The sequence below is a fragment of the Pteropus vampyrus genome, unplaced genomic scaffold, assembly GCF_000151845.1.
Source record: "Pteropus vampyrus isolate Shadow unplaced genomic scaffold, Pvam_2.0 Scaffold58, whole genome shotgun sequence".
Taxonomy (NCBI): domain Eukaryota; kingdom Metazoa; phylum Chordata; class Mammalia; order Chiroptera; family Pteropodidae; genus Pteropus; species Pteropus vampyrus.
In genome coordinates, this window is record NW_011888839.1 from 2,272,560 (window position 1) to 2,286,992 (window position 14,433).

Sequence of the window (14,433 nt, forward strand, 5' to 3'; positions counted from 1 at the left end):
GTCACAAACCCTTGTACAGAGGCATTCAGTCATTTAGTGGTTCTCTCTTCTCCTCTCCCCAAATAGGCTATGTATGTAAATAACAGTTCTTTACTAATTAATATTGAAAGTTATCAGTATTGAAAATAAAATGCCAGCCAGCTCATAAGAGTATTCTTCCATGAATCTGAGCTTGGAGTTGTAAATGAACTTAATACACTCATTCTTTGCAATAGTATACTCTGTACAGGAATTCTTTTAGTTTTAACAAAGGTCTATCTAGTAGCTCATCCAGAGAGGCTTTATTGTAACAGGGTCTCACCTCTCGCTCTGATAATTCATTCCAGTAACTTTTTAATGGCATGTTTGCCATATATAGGCCCTGATGGTTGAAAAGGAAAATTAGACATAGAACCTGGCTTCAGTCTTTGTGTTTTCTGAGAATGGCATTATAGAGAAATAATGGTATGGGTAAACATTTACATTCTTTTGATAGTATATAGATTTTTAAAACAGTTCAAATCAAAATATTTAAATTTTTCCTGAAAATTTTCTAATTCTATATAAATAATTCAAACACTACAGTGTTATGTAGAGTGAAAAATGAATATTTCCTCCCCATCACCTTCTAGATTATTTTCTGCAATAACATATGTATTAGCCTGGATATTTTATAAGAATCATAAATTATTAATAAGTCAGCTTTTTGAAATTTTAAACATTTCCCATTAATATAAGTTTCATGTAAAATAGTAGAAAACCTCTGAAAATAGTTGGGTTTCTTAGGGTAATTTACAACCCCCAGTAAAGTTTAGCAAACATCATAAGAGGAAATCTCTGGTGTTAGTGTCTGGTACCAAATGCTGTATATACTTTATAATTATAAAAGCCACTATGAACATGTAAATATTTGTCAGGAAACATTCCATAGTGATTACAGTGTTCTCTCTGTCGTGGCCCTAAAGAATTGGCCACAGCAGAACAGTCCACAGATGGTCACCTTTGGAATGTGCACTGTGTAAGATCTTCATTGCAAACCCTCAGGCTTTACTTGCCTGGGCTTCTGGTGGTCAGATGGTGTAGATGTTAATCTTTGAATGCCAGCAATGCTCAGAAAATGAGGTTGTAAAGAGCGATTTCAAATAGTTTGGAATCCATTCCAAAAATTACCTAATGGCTCCAATTTAGTTCTATTACATGGCATGTGTTATAATTCAGTCTTTATTCTAAAAGCAGTTTCCTTACTCCTTTTCCCTCTCATTCCCTTTAGAGTATACATAAAATATGCGTCCTAGTGAGCTCTGCTTTTAACTGAGCTGCCTATTGAATTATAGATATTAAAAAATCGAAGCATCTTAGTGGTCATATAATCCAGTACTTCATTTTACAGATGAAGAAACTAAGATGTCCAAGGTCATAAGGTAAATTCCTGTATGACTTGGGCTCCTCGCTACCACATTCTGCCTCCACTTTGTCAGACAGCCCAGAAGCCAGTGGACAAGGTTAGGAGTTGTATTTCCATGTTCTCTGTTTGATGAATTCTCCTGTGTTCCATAGGCTATGCATTCAGTGAAGACGGTGAATATTTTGCCTATGGTCTGAGTGCCAGTGGCTCAGACTGGGTGACGATCAAGTTCATGAAAGTTGATGGTGCCAAAGAACTTCCAGATGTGCTTGAAAGAGTCAAGTTTAGCTGTATGGCCTGGACCCATGATGGGAAGGGAATGTTCTACAACTCATACCCCCAACAAGATGGAAAAAGTGATGGTAAGTTAAGACTGAAGATGAAGGCACCTTTTTCATTAAATAGAAGTGTGACTCACATAACTTTAAAAAGAAAGCTAAATTCTAATAGAGGTCATTCGGTCTAGAGCCAGAATTCCTCCAAGGACATGTATCTTTGTCATTTTCAGATAGGTTGACTTTTCTGTTTTCCCCCCAGTTGAATTAGGAATAAGGCTATAATGCTTTTTATCTCTCTTGGCTATGTTTAGCTTCTTTTGATTAGACTACTGGAATGCCTTTCTCTTAATTCACCAATGAACTATAAGAGGAGCTAAAAGATATTTTATTCAAGGATATTGGCTAAAGAAAGACCTCTGTTCTGTGTACACTGAATTAGCCGCCTTTGTGCCACTGAATTAGAAAATGTTGGCTATTTCCAAGTGCTGAGAGATCAAAAAAGTATATAACTGGCTATTTCTTGTTAGAAAACAACATCATTAAGTTAACTTGTGAAAAACGTGAAAATTTTTATTTAGCCTGAGCTTTCAGTGAGAAAAAATAATGATTAGTAGATGTGATTGAATTATGAAAGCCAACACTTTCTCGTGGCTGTAATTTTGTTGTCCTGTTGGTAAGAGAACCACAACAGCCTCTTCGTCGTGTGATGGAGGCCCTTAAAGTAAATGCTGAATGATTTTGACCATGCACTTCTTACCAGTGTTCCTGGAAAACTCTTGGAAAATCACCAAGTACTCTAAGGCTTTTTTAATATTATGGTATTATCTTACTTTTTTTCTTCATTGCCCTGAAAGCTTGGTACATTTTCAGAATGGAAAATAAAAAGTTAATTCTCATAAACAGTATCCAAAACCAGCAAATATGTGTGAACTACTTCCAGGGTGATACCCAACTGATACTTAGCTTTTTAATTTTAATAGATTTAGAGTAGTTTTAGGTTCACAGCAAAATTGAGCAGAGGGTATAGAGATTTCCCATACACCTCCTGCCCCCGTCCCCACACACACATAATAGACCCCATTATCAATATCCCCTACCAGAGTGGTACATTTGTTACAATTGATGAACATCGACACATCATAATCACCCAAAGTCCATAGTTGACATTAGACTTCAGTCTGTGTTGTACATTCCATGGCTTTGAACAAATGTATCCACCATTGTAGTATCATACAGATTAGTTTCACTGCCCTAGTTATCCTCCGTGTTTCACCTATTTATCCTCCCTCCCTCCTAACCTCCGGTAACCACTGATCTTTGTACTGTCTCCATAGTTATGCCTTTTCCAGAATGTCATATAGTTGGAATCATACAGTATTTAGCCTTTTCACATTGGCTTCTTTCACTTAGTAACACGCATTTAAGGTTGTTCCATGTCTCTTCATGGCTTGACAGCTATTTCTTTTTAGCACTGAATAACATTCCATTGTCTGGATATAGCAGTTTATCCGTTCACCTACTAAAGGACATCTTGGTTGCTTCCAAGTTTGGGCAGTTATGGAAGAGCTGTTATAAATATTCGCGCAGTGGTTTTTGCATGTACCTAAATAAGTTTTCAGCTCCCTTGGGTAAATATCAAGGAGCGTGATTACTGGATTGTACGGTAAGAGTGTGTTTAGTTCTGTAAGAAACTGCCAACTGTCTTCCAAAGTGGCTGTACCATTTTGCATTTCCACTAGGAATGAGTGAGAGGTCCTATTGTTTCACATCCTCATCAGCATTTGGTGTTGTCAGTGTTGTGAATTATGGCCATTCTGATCGATGTATAGTGGTATCCCATTTTTTAATTTACATTTCCTTGATGACGTATGATGTAGAGCATCTCTTCATATGCTTATTTGCCATCTGTACTGTATATCTTCCTTGATGAGGTGTCTGCTAAGGTATTTGGCTTATTTTTTAATCAAGTGGTTTGTTTTCTTACTACTGAGTTTTAAAAGTTCTTTGTATATTTTGGATAACAGTCTTTTATCAGATATGTCTTTTGCAAATATTTTCTCCCAGTACATAGCTTGTCTTTTTATTCCCTTGACGGTCGGTATCTTTCATAGAGCAGAAGGTTTTAATTTTAATGAAGTTAAGCTTATCAGTTATTTCTTTTGTGAATTGTGCCTTTAGTGTTGTATCTAAAAAGCCACTGCCAAATGCAAGGTCATCTAGGTTTTTCTTATGTTATGTTCTAGAAGTTTTATGATTTTATATTTACAGTTAGGTCTGTGATCCATTTTGAGTTAATTTTTGTGAAATCTGTAAGGTCCATGTCTAGATTGTTTTGCATGTGGGCGTCCAGTTCTAGCACTGTTTGTCGAAAAAAAAAGTCTTTTCTCTATTGCACGGCCTTTGCTCCTTTATCAAAGACCAATTGATTGTATTTATGTGAGTATTTCTGGGCTCTATACTCTGTTCCTCTCATTTGTTTGTCTGGTTTTTGTTTGTTTATTTGCCAGTATCACCAATGTCTTGATTACTTTTAGTAAGTCTTGAAGTCATGTAGTGTCAGTACTCCAACTTTGTTCTCTTCCTTCAATATTGTGTTGGCTATTTGGGGTGTTTTGTCTCTCCACATAAACGATAGAATCAATTTGTTAGTAACCACAAAATAACTTGCTAGGATTTTGACTGGGATTGCGTTGATTCTATAGATCAAGTTGAAATGAACTGCATCTTGACAATATTGAATCTTCCTGTCCATGGACGTGGATGTCTCTCCATTTATTTGGTTCTTCTGGGTTGTTGTTTTTTTTTTTTTAATCAGAGTTTTGTAGTTTTTCTCACTTAAATCTTTTACATATTTTGTTAGATTTGCACATAAGTATTCCATTTTGGGGGAAGTACTAATATAAATAATACTGTGTTTTCAGTTTCAAGTTCTGCTTATCAATTGCTGGTATATAGAAAAACAGTTAACTTTCGTACAATACCCTTATATCCTGCAACCAGGTACTTAACTTTTTAAATATTTCTAAAATTGTAAAATATGGGGGTATAGATTTTCTTAAAATTGCCAGTTGCATTTCAGTATACATTTTTAACTCTTTCAGGTACAGAGACATCTAGCAATCTCCATCAAAAGCTCTGCTACCATGTTTTGGGGACAGATCAGTCAGAAGATATTTTGTGTGCTGAGTTTCCTGATGAGCCTAAATGGATGGGTGGAGCTGAGGTATTGTACCACTATGAAATTTTACCCACAAAGCCCATGTCCCATGGACTATGTATATAAATATTCTCGTTTCATGATAACCTTTATGGATGGTAGAAGTCCTTTGAATGAATCTTTTGTTAAAAATATGGGTATTGGCGTACAAATAGACTTAATAATGAAGGTGATAAACCTTTTTAACTGCAATCTCAACATGCTTCTGGTAAAAAAAAAAATGTATAAGTACAGAATAATGTAAAGTAAAACATGGACTTCAGAAAACTCAGGATTCTGCTTCTTAGAGTTGATCCTTCCAAAAATTTCCATTTTGTATGCAAGTGAGAATATATATATAGAGAGAGAATGTGTGTGTGTGTGTGTGTGTGTTTTATACAACTATGTTCTTTGTGCATATTGTTTACTTGTTTTTACACCAAAATGTGTGTTTTTTTATACATTTTCCCATCTTATAAATAAATAGTGCGTTCCTTGGGGATCTTGACAATAACCAACTTCCGCTGAAGTGATGCGTCTTTGAAATTACTGGCCTAGATTTTATTCTGCATCTTGATAATCAACTGAAAAACTTAGAGATGCTTGGAGTAAGAATTTACTCTTGTTATTTCACTTATGGGTACTAAGAAACTTTTTTTGAAAAAACATTCTGAAAAACAAACTTCTGCTCATCGGTCTGATTCATTGGTGGGTAGAATAGGAATCCATGGTATTTTAGTTCATCATACTGTCTTTATGTTTATTTTGTTTCTCTAGACCAGAGGTTGGCACACTGTTGCCCTCAGGCCAAATCTGGCTTGTCATCAGTTTTTGTAAATAAAGTTTTATTAGAACACAGCCACACCCATTTGTTTAGATGTTGCCTGTGGCTGCTTTCAGGCTCTAACAGCAGAGTTGAGTAGTTGCCTGAAGGTCACATGGCCCACAAAGCTCAAAATATTTACTCTTAGACTCTTTATTGAAAAAATTTGCCAGTCTTTAATTCAGTGTGTTAAAAATGAATTCACAGGACTTATATTTTATTACCTGAAACAGTGACCTTTTTCCTTGCTTTTTCTTTTCCACCTATTTCCCCACCTACAAGCTCTTCCTGTGTAGTTTCTATTGTCATATTTCTCACATATTTGTGTTTAATGGCTTTTCTGACTCCATTTGTATATATTGTTTCTAAGTTTTCTTCCTAACCCAGCTTTTCCTCACACCTGAGGCTTCTGTCTACTATGGATAATATGTGCTTGTTTATAAAATATACATTTTTATTTTCATTGGAGTGAAACAATTAGAAAATATGCTACCAAAAAAGAAACATAAAAATGTTAGGCCATGTGTTTTTCTTTACTCTTTTTTGGCAGGGGGTGGAAGGTGTTGATGGAGAGAACTAAAATAACATTTTTTAGTAATCAAATTTTACTTTGGATTCTTCATAAAATCAAAAACATGCTCTTTTTGAGAAACTTTTTGCTTCAAAGGTAATAATTTCATTGCAGAAGACCTATTTTAATCAAGGTAAAATTATTGTTTGATACAATAACAGAAATACTAGAAGTAAATGCCAGAATATCAGTGTATTTTAGGATATTTGTCTAAAAGAAAACAGCTTAACAGTGGGATACACATGCAACTCTAGTTGCTCAGATCTCTATTAGCACTTGCTTGAAGCAATTAGGTTTTCTTTTTTTAATACTTTTTAAAATCATGGTAAAATATACATAACATAAAATTTACCAGTTGAATCATTTTAAGTGTAGGATGTCATTAAATACATTGACATTATTGTGCAACCATCACCATAACCATCTCCGGAACTATTTTCATCTTGCAAAACTGAAACTGTTCTTATTAAGCAGTAACTTCCCACACCCCCTCCTCTCAGTCCCTGGTAACCACCATTCTGTTTTCTGTCTCTATATCTGACTACTCTAGGTACCTCATATAAATTTTATATATGTTGTGACTGGCTATTCACTTTACATAATATCTTCAAGGTTTGTCCATGTCATAGCATGTGTCAGAATTCCCTTCCTTTTAAAAGGTGAATGGTATTTCATCACGTACATATCACATTTTGTTTATCCATCCATCAGTGGATACTTGAGGTGTTTCCATAGCATTATGAACAATGCTGCTATGAGCAGCCAGGTTTTTAAAATACAGCGAAGTGGACGTGGTTCCATAGTGTAGCGGTTAGCACATCTGCTTTACACACAGAAGGTCCTGGGTTCGCCCCTCAGTGGAGCCACGGTCCATGGTCTACAGCCATGCCACCCTGAACAACCCTGATGTCTGATCTCAGAAGCTAAGCAGGATCGGGCCTGGTTAGTACTTGGATGGGAGACCACCTAGCAAGACCAGATGCTATAGGCATAAATAGTAATAATAATAATAAAAAAATTAAAATACAGTGAAGATATGTCATATATGTATTTAGCATATGTATGTTCAGTTCTAGCTAGGCAACTGAAAAGAAAAGCAGATTTAAATAGTTTGGGTGGTCCTTCTACCCTTCATTTAATAGATGTTCACTCTACATAACTTGTCTAATATAATCTTTACCACAGCCTTGAGAAGGTGATGATAACTCCAGTGCATGGACAAAATAGGATACCTGCTAGGCTAGGATGATTAACTTGCAAGACCATGGCTGGACCTGCCTGCTAGGCATGTTAGGTAGGCCCCACAGCCTGTATCTTTTTAATACCTACGTCTCTCTGGTCAGAAGGAAAGAGGTCACACAAAAACAGCAGCAGTGACTATATAAAGAATGGCAATAAATGAAGAGATGCATCTGTACTGCACAGAAGAAATAAGTGAAGTTGTAAAAAGAATAAATAAGGGGACAAAGTGAGTCCTAAGGAACTTCATATTGGATCATGGTCCATTATGCAGAAGAAGACTATAAAAGAACCAGTGGGCTTAGTAAACACAACCTGGGTGGAGACTTCCCTTAAGCTGTATTCCAGCCACCTGGGTCATCTTATTAGACAGATGTCACCCCACCAGTTGCCAGGGTTGTTTGGGCAGGTCTGGCTGATTTAAGTGAATGTCCTCATCCTTCCTCACCCTTCTATGTGTGATCTTTCTGAGCTGAAAGGACCTTCTTGCTACAGAGAGGAGCATTTTGTCACTTCAACATGAGTACTATAGTTCTGTAGATATGAAGCCTTCAGAAGCTTCAGGCCCACCTTGAATCGATGATTCAGCTCCAGGTCAGAAATATCTAGATCAAGAAAAAAATATTGACACAGGAGTTTCTTGTACTTGTCAAGGAAGAGTGATAAAGCCCAGGGTAGTCTAAGAAGCTGGTGCATTGCCGACTGGCTGGACCAGAAGCCACCCATGACTGATATACAGATAAGCACTGAGGGCATTCACTGGAAATGCTTTTATTTAAATTCATACCTCAGAGAAAAGCAGTAGTCCTTTTCATAACCTAACAGCCTTTATTTAAATTCATACCTCAGAGAAAAGCAGTAGTCCTTTTCATAACCATGCACCAAATGCGTGTGTTGCTTTTATTCTTCAAGTAGTTGCTTCTAGGATTATCATTTTAAGCCTAGTATTTCATGAATACTTTTAACAGTGTCTCTGAATAGAGAGCAAGTGATATAGTGATGGCAGCATCCTGAGACAAATCAGGAAAATTTTATTCTAGTCCTGTCCATGTGGCCTTGGGCAGTTCACTTCATCTCTCCAAGTCTATTTCCTTTGTTTCCTCCAGGGCTTTTCAGCTCTGGAAGTCCATGATCGAAGGATTTATGATAGCATCTCATAAATCCTGCAGCGGCTTCCCGAGTGAGCCCGTAGCTACTGAATGTGAGAGCAGTGAAACGTGGAGCTTTGTGAGTGTGGTTCAAGGCACACGTGGGCTAGTGGCCTAGTGTGTGAATGTGTATGAATTTCTCTGGCTTGCCCCTCTCCTTTGGCTGCCGCAATCCACATTCACTGAGGACTTCCCTTTGTATCCTGAATGCTCATGACTCATCTCCTTCCTTCACTGACCTCTTCTGCCTTCTTGCCCTGGACAGGTCTTTCTTGCCTTGAGCAAGTCTGTAAGTTATGATCAGGAAGCAACTTTAGTGTTTACATAGTCGCCTATGACAACAGCTTTCCCCAGAACTACTGCCTTCCACTGGCAGATCCCCTAACTTTTTGGACACTTTTGGATATTATAACAGTTACTAAAGGTTCATTGCAGTTCAAAACAAAAATATCAGCTCACCAGTTTACACAGTTCTTTCCTCTCTTCAGCTCCAGTTTGGTGAGCACATGGGGACAAGGAAGTGGAATAGGGACTATTCAGTCTCTCCACCCTCCACCTTTTTTTCCCCCATATATGGACACGTATAGCAGCCTTGTTCATGATAGTCCCAAACTGGACATAACCTAAAACTCCATTAACAAGTACAGGAACGAATAAATTGTGATACACCCCTGCAATGGAATACTGCTCAGCAATAAAAAGGAAAGAGCTATTAATACACTTAACAACATGGTTGAATCTCAAAATAATCATGCTCAGCAAAAGAAACCAGAAAAGAAAGAGTAAATAGCATTTGTTTCCAATTATCCAACAGTCTCTAGAAAATGCAAACTAGTCTATAATGGCATAAAGCAAATCAGTGGTTTTTGGGAATTGGAGGGTAGGGAATAGGAGGGAGGGAGTATGAAGAGGCAGAAGGAGACTGGGGAACGATCAGACTGGAACGTTGGAATTGATGTTTTACAGGAGGGGCCATTCTGAGCAATGACGAGATCTCCAGTTACCTTCTCCAGGATACTTATCATGGTTTGTTGTGTTCAGTGGCCACACAGGGAGGAGAAGGTGGAGAAGGGGAGCAGGATTTTTGTGTTTTTGATCTCTCCTGACACCTCACAGTCATAATGTGTGTCTAGGCGTCTCTTTGTGATGAGATCCCTCAATTCTGGGAGCCTCTGTACTTTGTTGTTCCCTGATGTGGGTTGTAAACTCTCTGGGTGACCTTTTGCATTGTCCCCCAAAGCTTCTGCTCTCAGCAGGATTCCCTTAAGTTTTGTACCTCTCTGCTATCCCACCCCTGATCCTTTTTCAGCTGGGACCGTTAAGATGAATGGAGGCCAGCTACCTTCTTGGCGCCCGTTGGGGAGACCACCTCCATGTGTTGCTGCTCCATTCTGGAAGTGCAGGCAGTGTCCACCACTGCTCTTCTCACTTGCCAGCCAAGGGCCACTCAGGTCCCCTTTCTGCCCTCAGTCCCTCCCATCAGCCCCTCCTACCCCTAGAAGTAACATGCAGCAGACATCTAGGATTTGGCTTGGAGGAAATAATGTGAATTATTTTTTAATATAGACCATGAGGTTTTTGTTGCAGGGCAATGATTATGGAAGGATAGAAACAGTCATTTTAGAAGGTTCTAGAGGACAGAACAGAAAATCTCTTTATTTTAAAATGATTTATAGAACATTTGGGGGAGAAAAGGAAAGAAATCAAACATTTTGAGACACTTTTCCCAGCAGAGGGTGCTCTAGAATGAAGATTCTAAAAATGTATCAAGTCCCTTTAGAAAGGATTAAGGAGAAAATATCCACCTCTTTGTGATTATCTAGCTGAATCCTATAGTGAGAACCTAATTCTATTATACCTAATTCTTGGGGAGGGAAAAGGTTTTGTTTTTTTTTTTATTTTACAAAGGTGATCCTAATTCTTAATATTTATTACATCTTTCTCCATAAGCCATCTTAATATGTTCACTTGTGACCCTTAGAATTAGTATATATATTTGTGTTCACATTTGTATATATTACACATATGTGAACTTGAAAATCATTGCCCGATGCTTGCCTCACCATAGAGACTCAGTGAATGTTAATTTCCTTACCTTCCCCTGCTAAGGTTCATGCACACAGAGACCCTCTGGTGTCCCCCCAGCCTCACCTACAGAACATACGTAATCAATACAGTCCAGATATTCCTCAAGGAACTCCGCCTCACCTGTCCCTTACTCATGGGATAGTTTTACTTGGGGCAGTAATTGTTCAGCAGCCTTCTTCCTGGTCAGGACAGCTCATGCATTTATTTCCCGAATACCTAGTAATTCCTTACCTTACGTCCACCACTGTGATAGGGCCAGGTGATCTTCAGGAGCAAAGAGCAAAGCTCTGGTCCTTATGGAAGATGTTTTTGTCATAGCAACCTATTCTGTTATCAGTTTTTTTTTTTTATCTAGTATTTTTATATACTAGAAAGAGATTGAGGGGCTGCATGACGGAATTTCCCCCCATGTTTGGTTTGTGTGTCATTTTAAAAACACTGTTGTCCTCTTGACCTTAACTTCAGTAATTGTGCTTGAGGCTTCCAGCAGAGGTTCTTATTGGTGACTCTTCAGTTCCTTATGCTGTCATGGGAGTCGTGCCTTTTCCACTGGCTCCTAGGGACTGGTTCCTTCTGTTCATTACAGGAGTGGCTGAGTGATTGTCTTTATATTAGTCCCAAGGTAGATTTCTAACTGGACTGCGTGTGCCCGAGGCTCATTGTCTGTGCCCTCTCTTTCATCAGCACTGCGTGAAGCGATAATATCCATCATGATGATTAACATGCAGGAAAATCTCAGCAGCATACTTGGGAAGGCAGAAATGTCAGGAAGCCAACCTAAAGACCCAGATGTGAGTAAAGCTAGAAAGCGGTGCTGCTCTGTGTACATAAAGCAGCTCCTGATGGGAGAGTTGGTTTTTGTAGCAGTAAGGCTGGATTTGCTCATCAGTCACTTTTCTCACCTGTCTCCTCTAGTGCTCAGTAAGGGAGGAAAGAAAACAAACAGTAGATTCTAGAATAACTAAGCTTATCTGCCAGAGAAACAACCAGGTAGATTAGAAACACTAGTGGTTATATCATGTCAAGACCTACATTATTTATTTTACTTTGAATGGATTATCTTTTTTAGAATTTTCTGTTATGACTGTTTCTGGCATTCCAAGCAACATGTTATACAGTATTTGGGTTGATTCCTACCTGCCCCGCCCCCCCCATTTGCTTTCATACCACACTGTATTAGTAAAGCTAGGTAATTTGACTTAATGATTACCATTTATAAATGTTTATGTTAATGCAATCACACATGTTTATGACTACCCTGTACTTCTGTTACTGACATCATCTCTTATTATTATTACAAACCCAGAATGAGTCCCATAAATGAAAAGCCATTATTGTAGGTGATTAGTTTGACATTTAAAAGTTTTTCTGAATTAAGTTTTACAAATAAACTTAATATTAAAGGAATATTGTTATGATTCACAGCTCTTATGAAAGGAATTCAAAAGTGTTTGTGAAATAAAATTGATAAACTTTCCTGCTCTGAGAGGAACATAATTAACTTTCAAAGCCATTAAAATCCATTTTCAATCCTTTTGTTCATTTCCTGGACAATTTTAAGTTTTGCCGCTTTTTAGTATACTTTTTATACGTACAATTCTTTTATCATATAAAAGAAAATACTTTCCTCAATTTGAAAAAGTACATATAGATTCAAATTATGAAAAAACTTTTTCCACTCTCTTCTTGTTGGATTCTAAATTAAAATATATTTATATATAAAAGAAACTTCATGTCCATGAAGATTTAGTTATTAACACAAGACAGTGTAACTATGGAGTTCAGTAGCTCTAGCATAAAATGATCATGCGTTCGATGGAAGTCCACATATTCTACGTATGTATAAATATTGGTTATATGTCCTGTCCCATCACTTTGAAAGACAAATAACTTTGTAGATAGTTAAATAATTGGGAGTTTAAAACATTAATAAGCAATCTTCTGTTAATTTTCTCTTACTAAGAGATGCATGAAGAAAAGCAGGCTTGTTCAGGTCATTTGGAAACAGCTGTTCTTATTATGTACCCTTGAGACTGAGAATAGTCAAATTCATTTACTTTAAAGTTTTATATTACTAGTAATAATATATCGTAATACAGATTTCTTGCAAAATACAAAGATCCTGTTTACCAGAGAAACTAAAATTATCAACATGTTACTATTTCACACTTACTTCTGTAGATTGATATTTAAAAAGAGCCACTTGACACGGACTCTGGTCTGAACAGATTACTATCACACCTACATGAGACATTAATTGAAGACATTTCATAAGACAATACTTGGGACTAGTTTCCCCTGAGGTGTGCTGTGGGTTCTGCCTATCTCTCTTAAATTCTGTGGTTTTGTTGTTCCCGGGTTTGTAGGGGTTGTATTCTTGAATATACTAAGTCATATGAACTATGCGTTTGTTGGACCCAGCACATGTGAATCAGACAGAGTAAAGTAGAAAATACATATCCTATGTAAAAGTTTGAATGATGTCTACCAGGGATTTCCTTGGTATATGTTACTATCTCAGTGTAGCATAATATCACAATATGCACTATTAAAATTTCTCAGTGAATTAATGTGGCTTCTTTAATAAAAGCGTAAAATCCAGTACCCCCATACCTAATGCTTTACCTGTTGATAAATGCAAATGAATATGGCAGCTGTTATTATTGGGTGCCCCCTTCATAAACAATATTTTGTGAACTGAAGTTTATACTGTTCCATGGAGGCCTGATGGAGCCCTTGGTTCTACTTCTTTTCCCTTTTCCTTTTATCTGGATTTCAGAAAAGTTGCTGTAATTTTCATAATTCTTTTAATTCTCACTTTTAACTGTGGTGAGATTCAGGTGTCCTTCTCATCGACACAGTTTTTGTCTTCTCCCCAATGATTTCCAAAATTCATTTTTATAATTGCCTTGAAATATAATTTGAATGTGAGGCCATGGTCCACTATGTATTGTTATTGATTGAATTTTAGTGGAAGAAGGTGTATTTCTAATCTGCATATTTTGAGGCAACAGCAACTTATAAATGATTTTGAAATTTGAGGCCTTGAGCATTTGAAAATTTAGAGTTAGAGTTGTGTCAGTTCAGCAGATTTGTTTAGTGGCTATGAAACATCTCTGGGTTGTGATGAAGAGAGTTACAGTAAAGGCTGACTTAATTGGCATCCCAACAATTTACATTGGGACTTCACCTTAGATTAAATAGAAACTGCTGTAACTATTTAGTCCAGCCAGAAATACTAAGAAAAACTCATCAAATATGCTTGAAACAGCTGTCATCGAAGGTTTGATGTGGTTTTTGCAGTGACTTTACTGCTTTATCTTTCTATTGGATGAGTCACTACAACTGAGTTAACCATCATTTATGAGTGATGTAGCATGACTTTAAGCAGTAAGCTGTAAAGATTCTGTCTTTATTTAAAGGACAGAAAACAAAAGTGTGAAGTATTATTAATGAGGCTACTTTCCATTACATTTACTAAAGTTATAATCGTGAAATTGCTGATGATATTTTTGATATAGAATGGTTTAAAAATAAGGTGGGACTAAAATTTTAGACATTGATTTATTGGCTGTATATATGAAAAGCTTAAGGAAAACATGTAAAGACTAGAGATAGAATATATAACTCCCAAAGCAGTCAAAGAAGGGAAAGTTTTTAAGAAATTTTTATTAATATATTACAAAGAAGGAAGGAGAAGGGAAAA

General features: G+C 37.0%; 1 protein-coding gene across 1 annotated transcript in view; it reads left to right on the top strand.

Annotated features, from left to right (window-relative positions):
• PREP (prolyl endopeptidase) overlaps positions 1-14,433 on the top strand; it is a gene marked incomplete at its 5' end in the record, with an annotated part of 101,479 nt that overhangs the window by 17,632 nt on the left and 69,414 nt on the right. The window contains 2 exons of the mRNA XM_023530932.1: positions 1,537-1,746; positions 4,764-4,885. Of these exons, the coding sequence (XP_023386700.1) occupies positions 1,537-1,746; positions 4,764-4,885 (332 nt within the window). The remainder of the gene's footprint in view (positions 1-1,536; positions 1,747-4,763; positions 4,886-14,433) is intronic.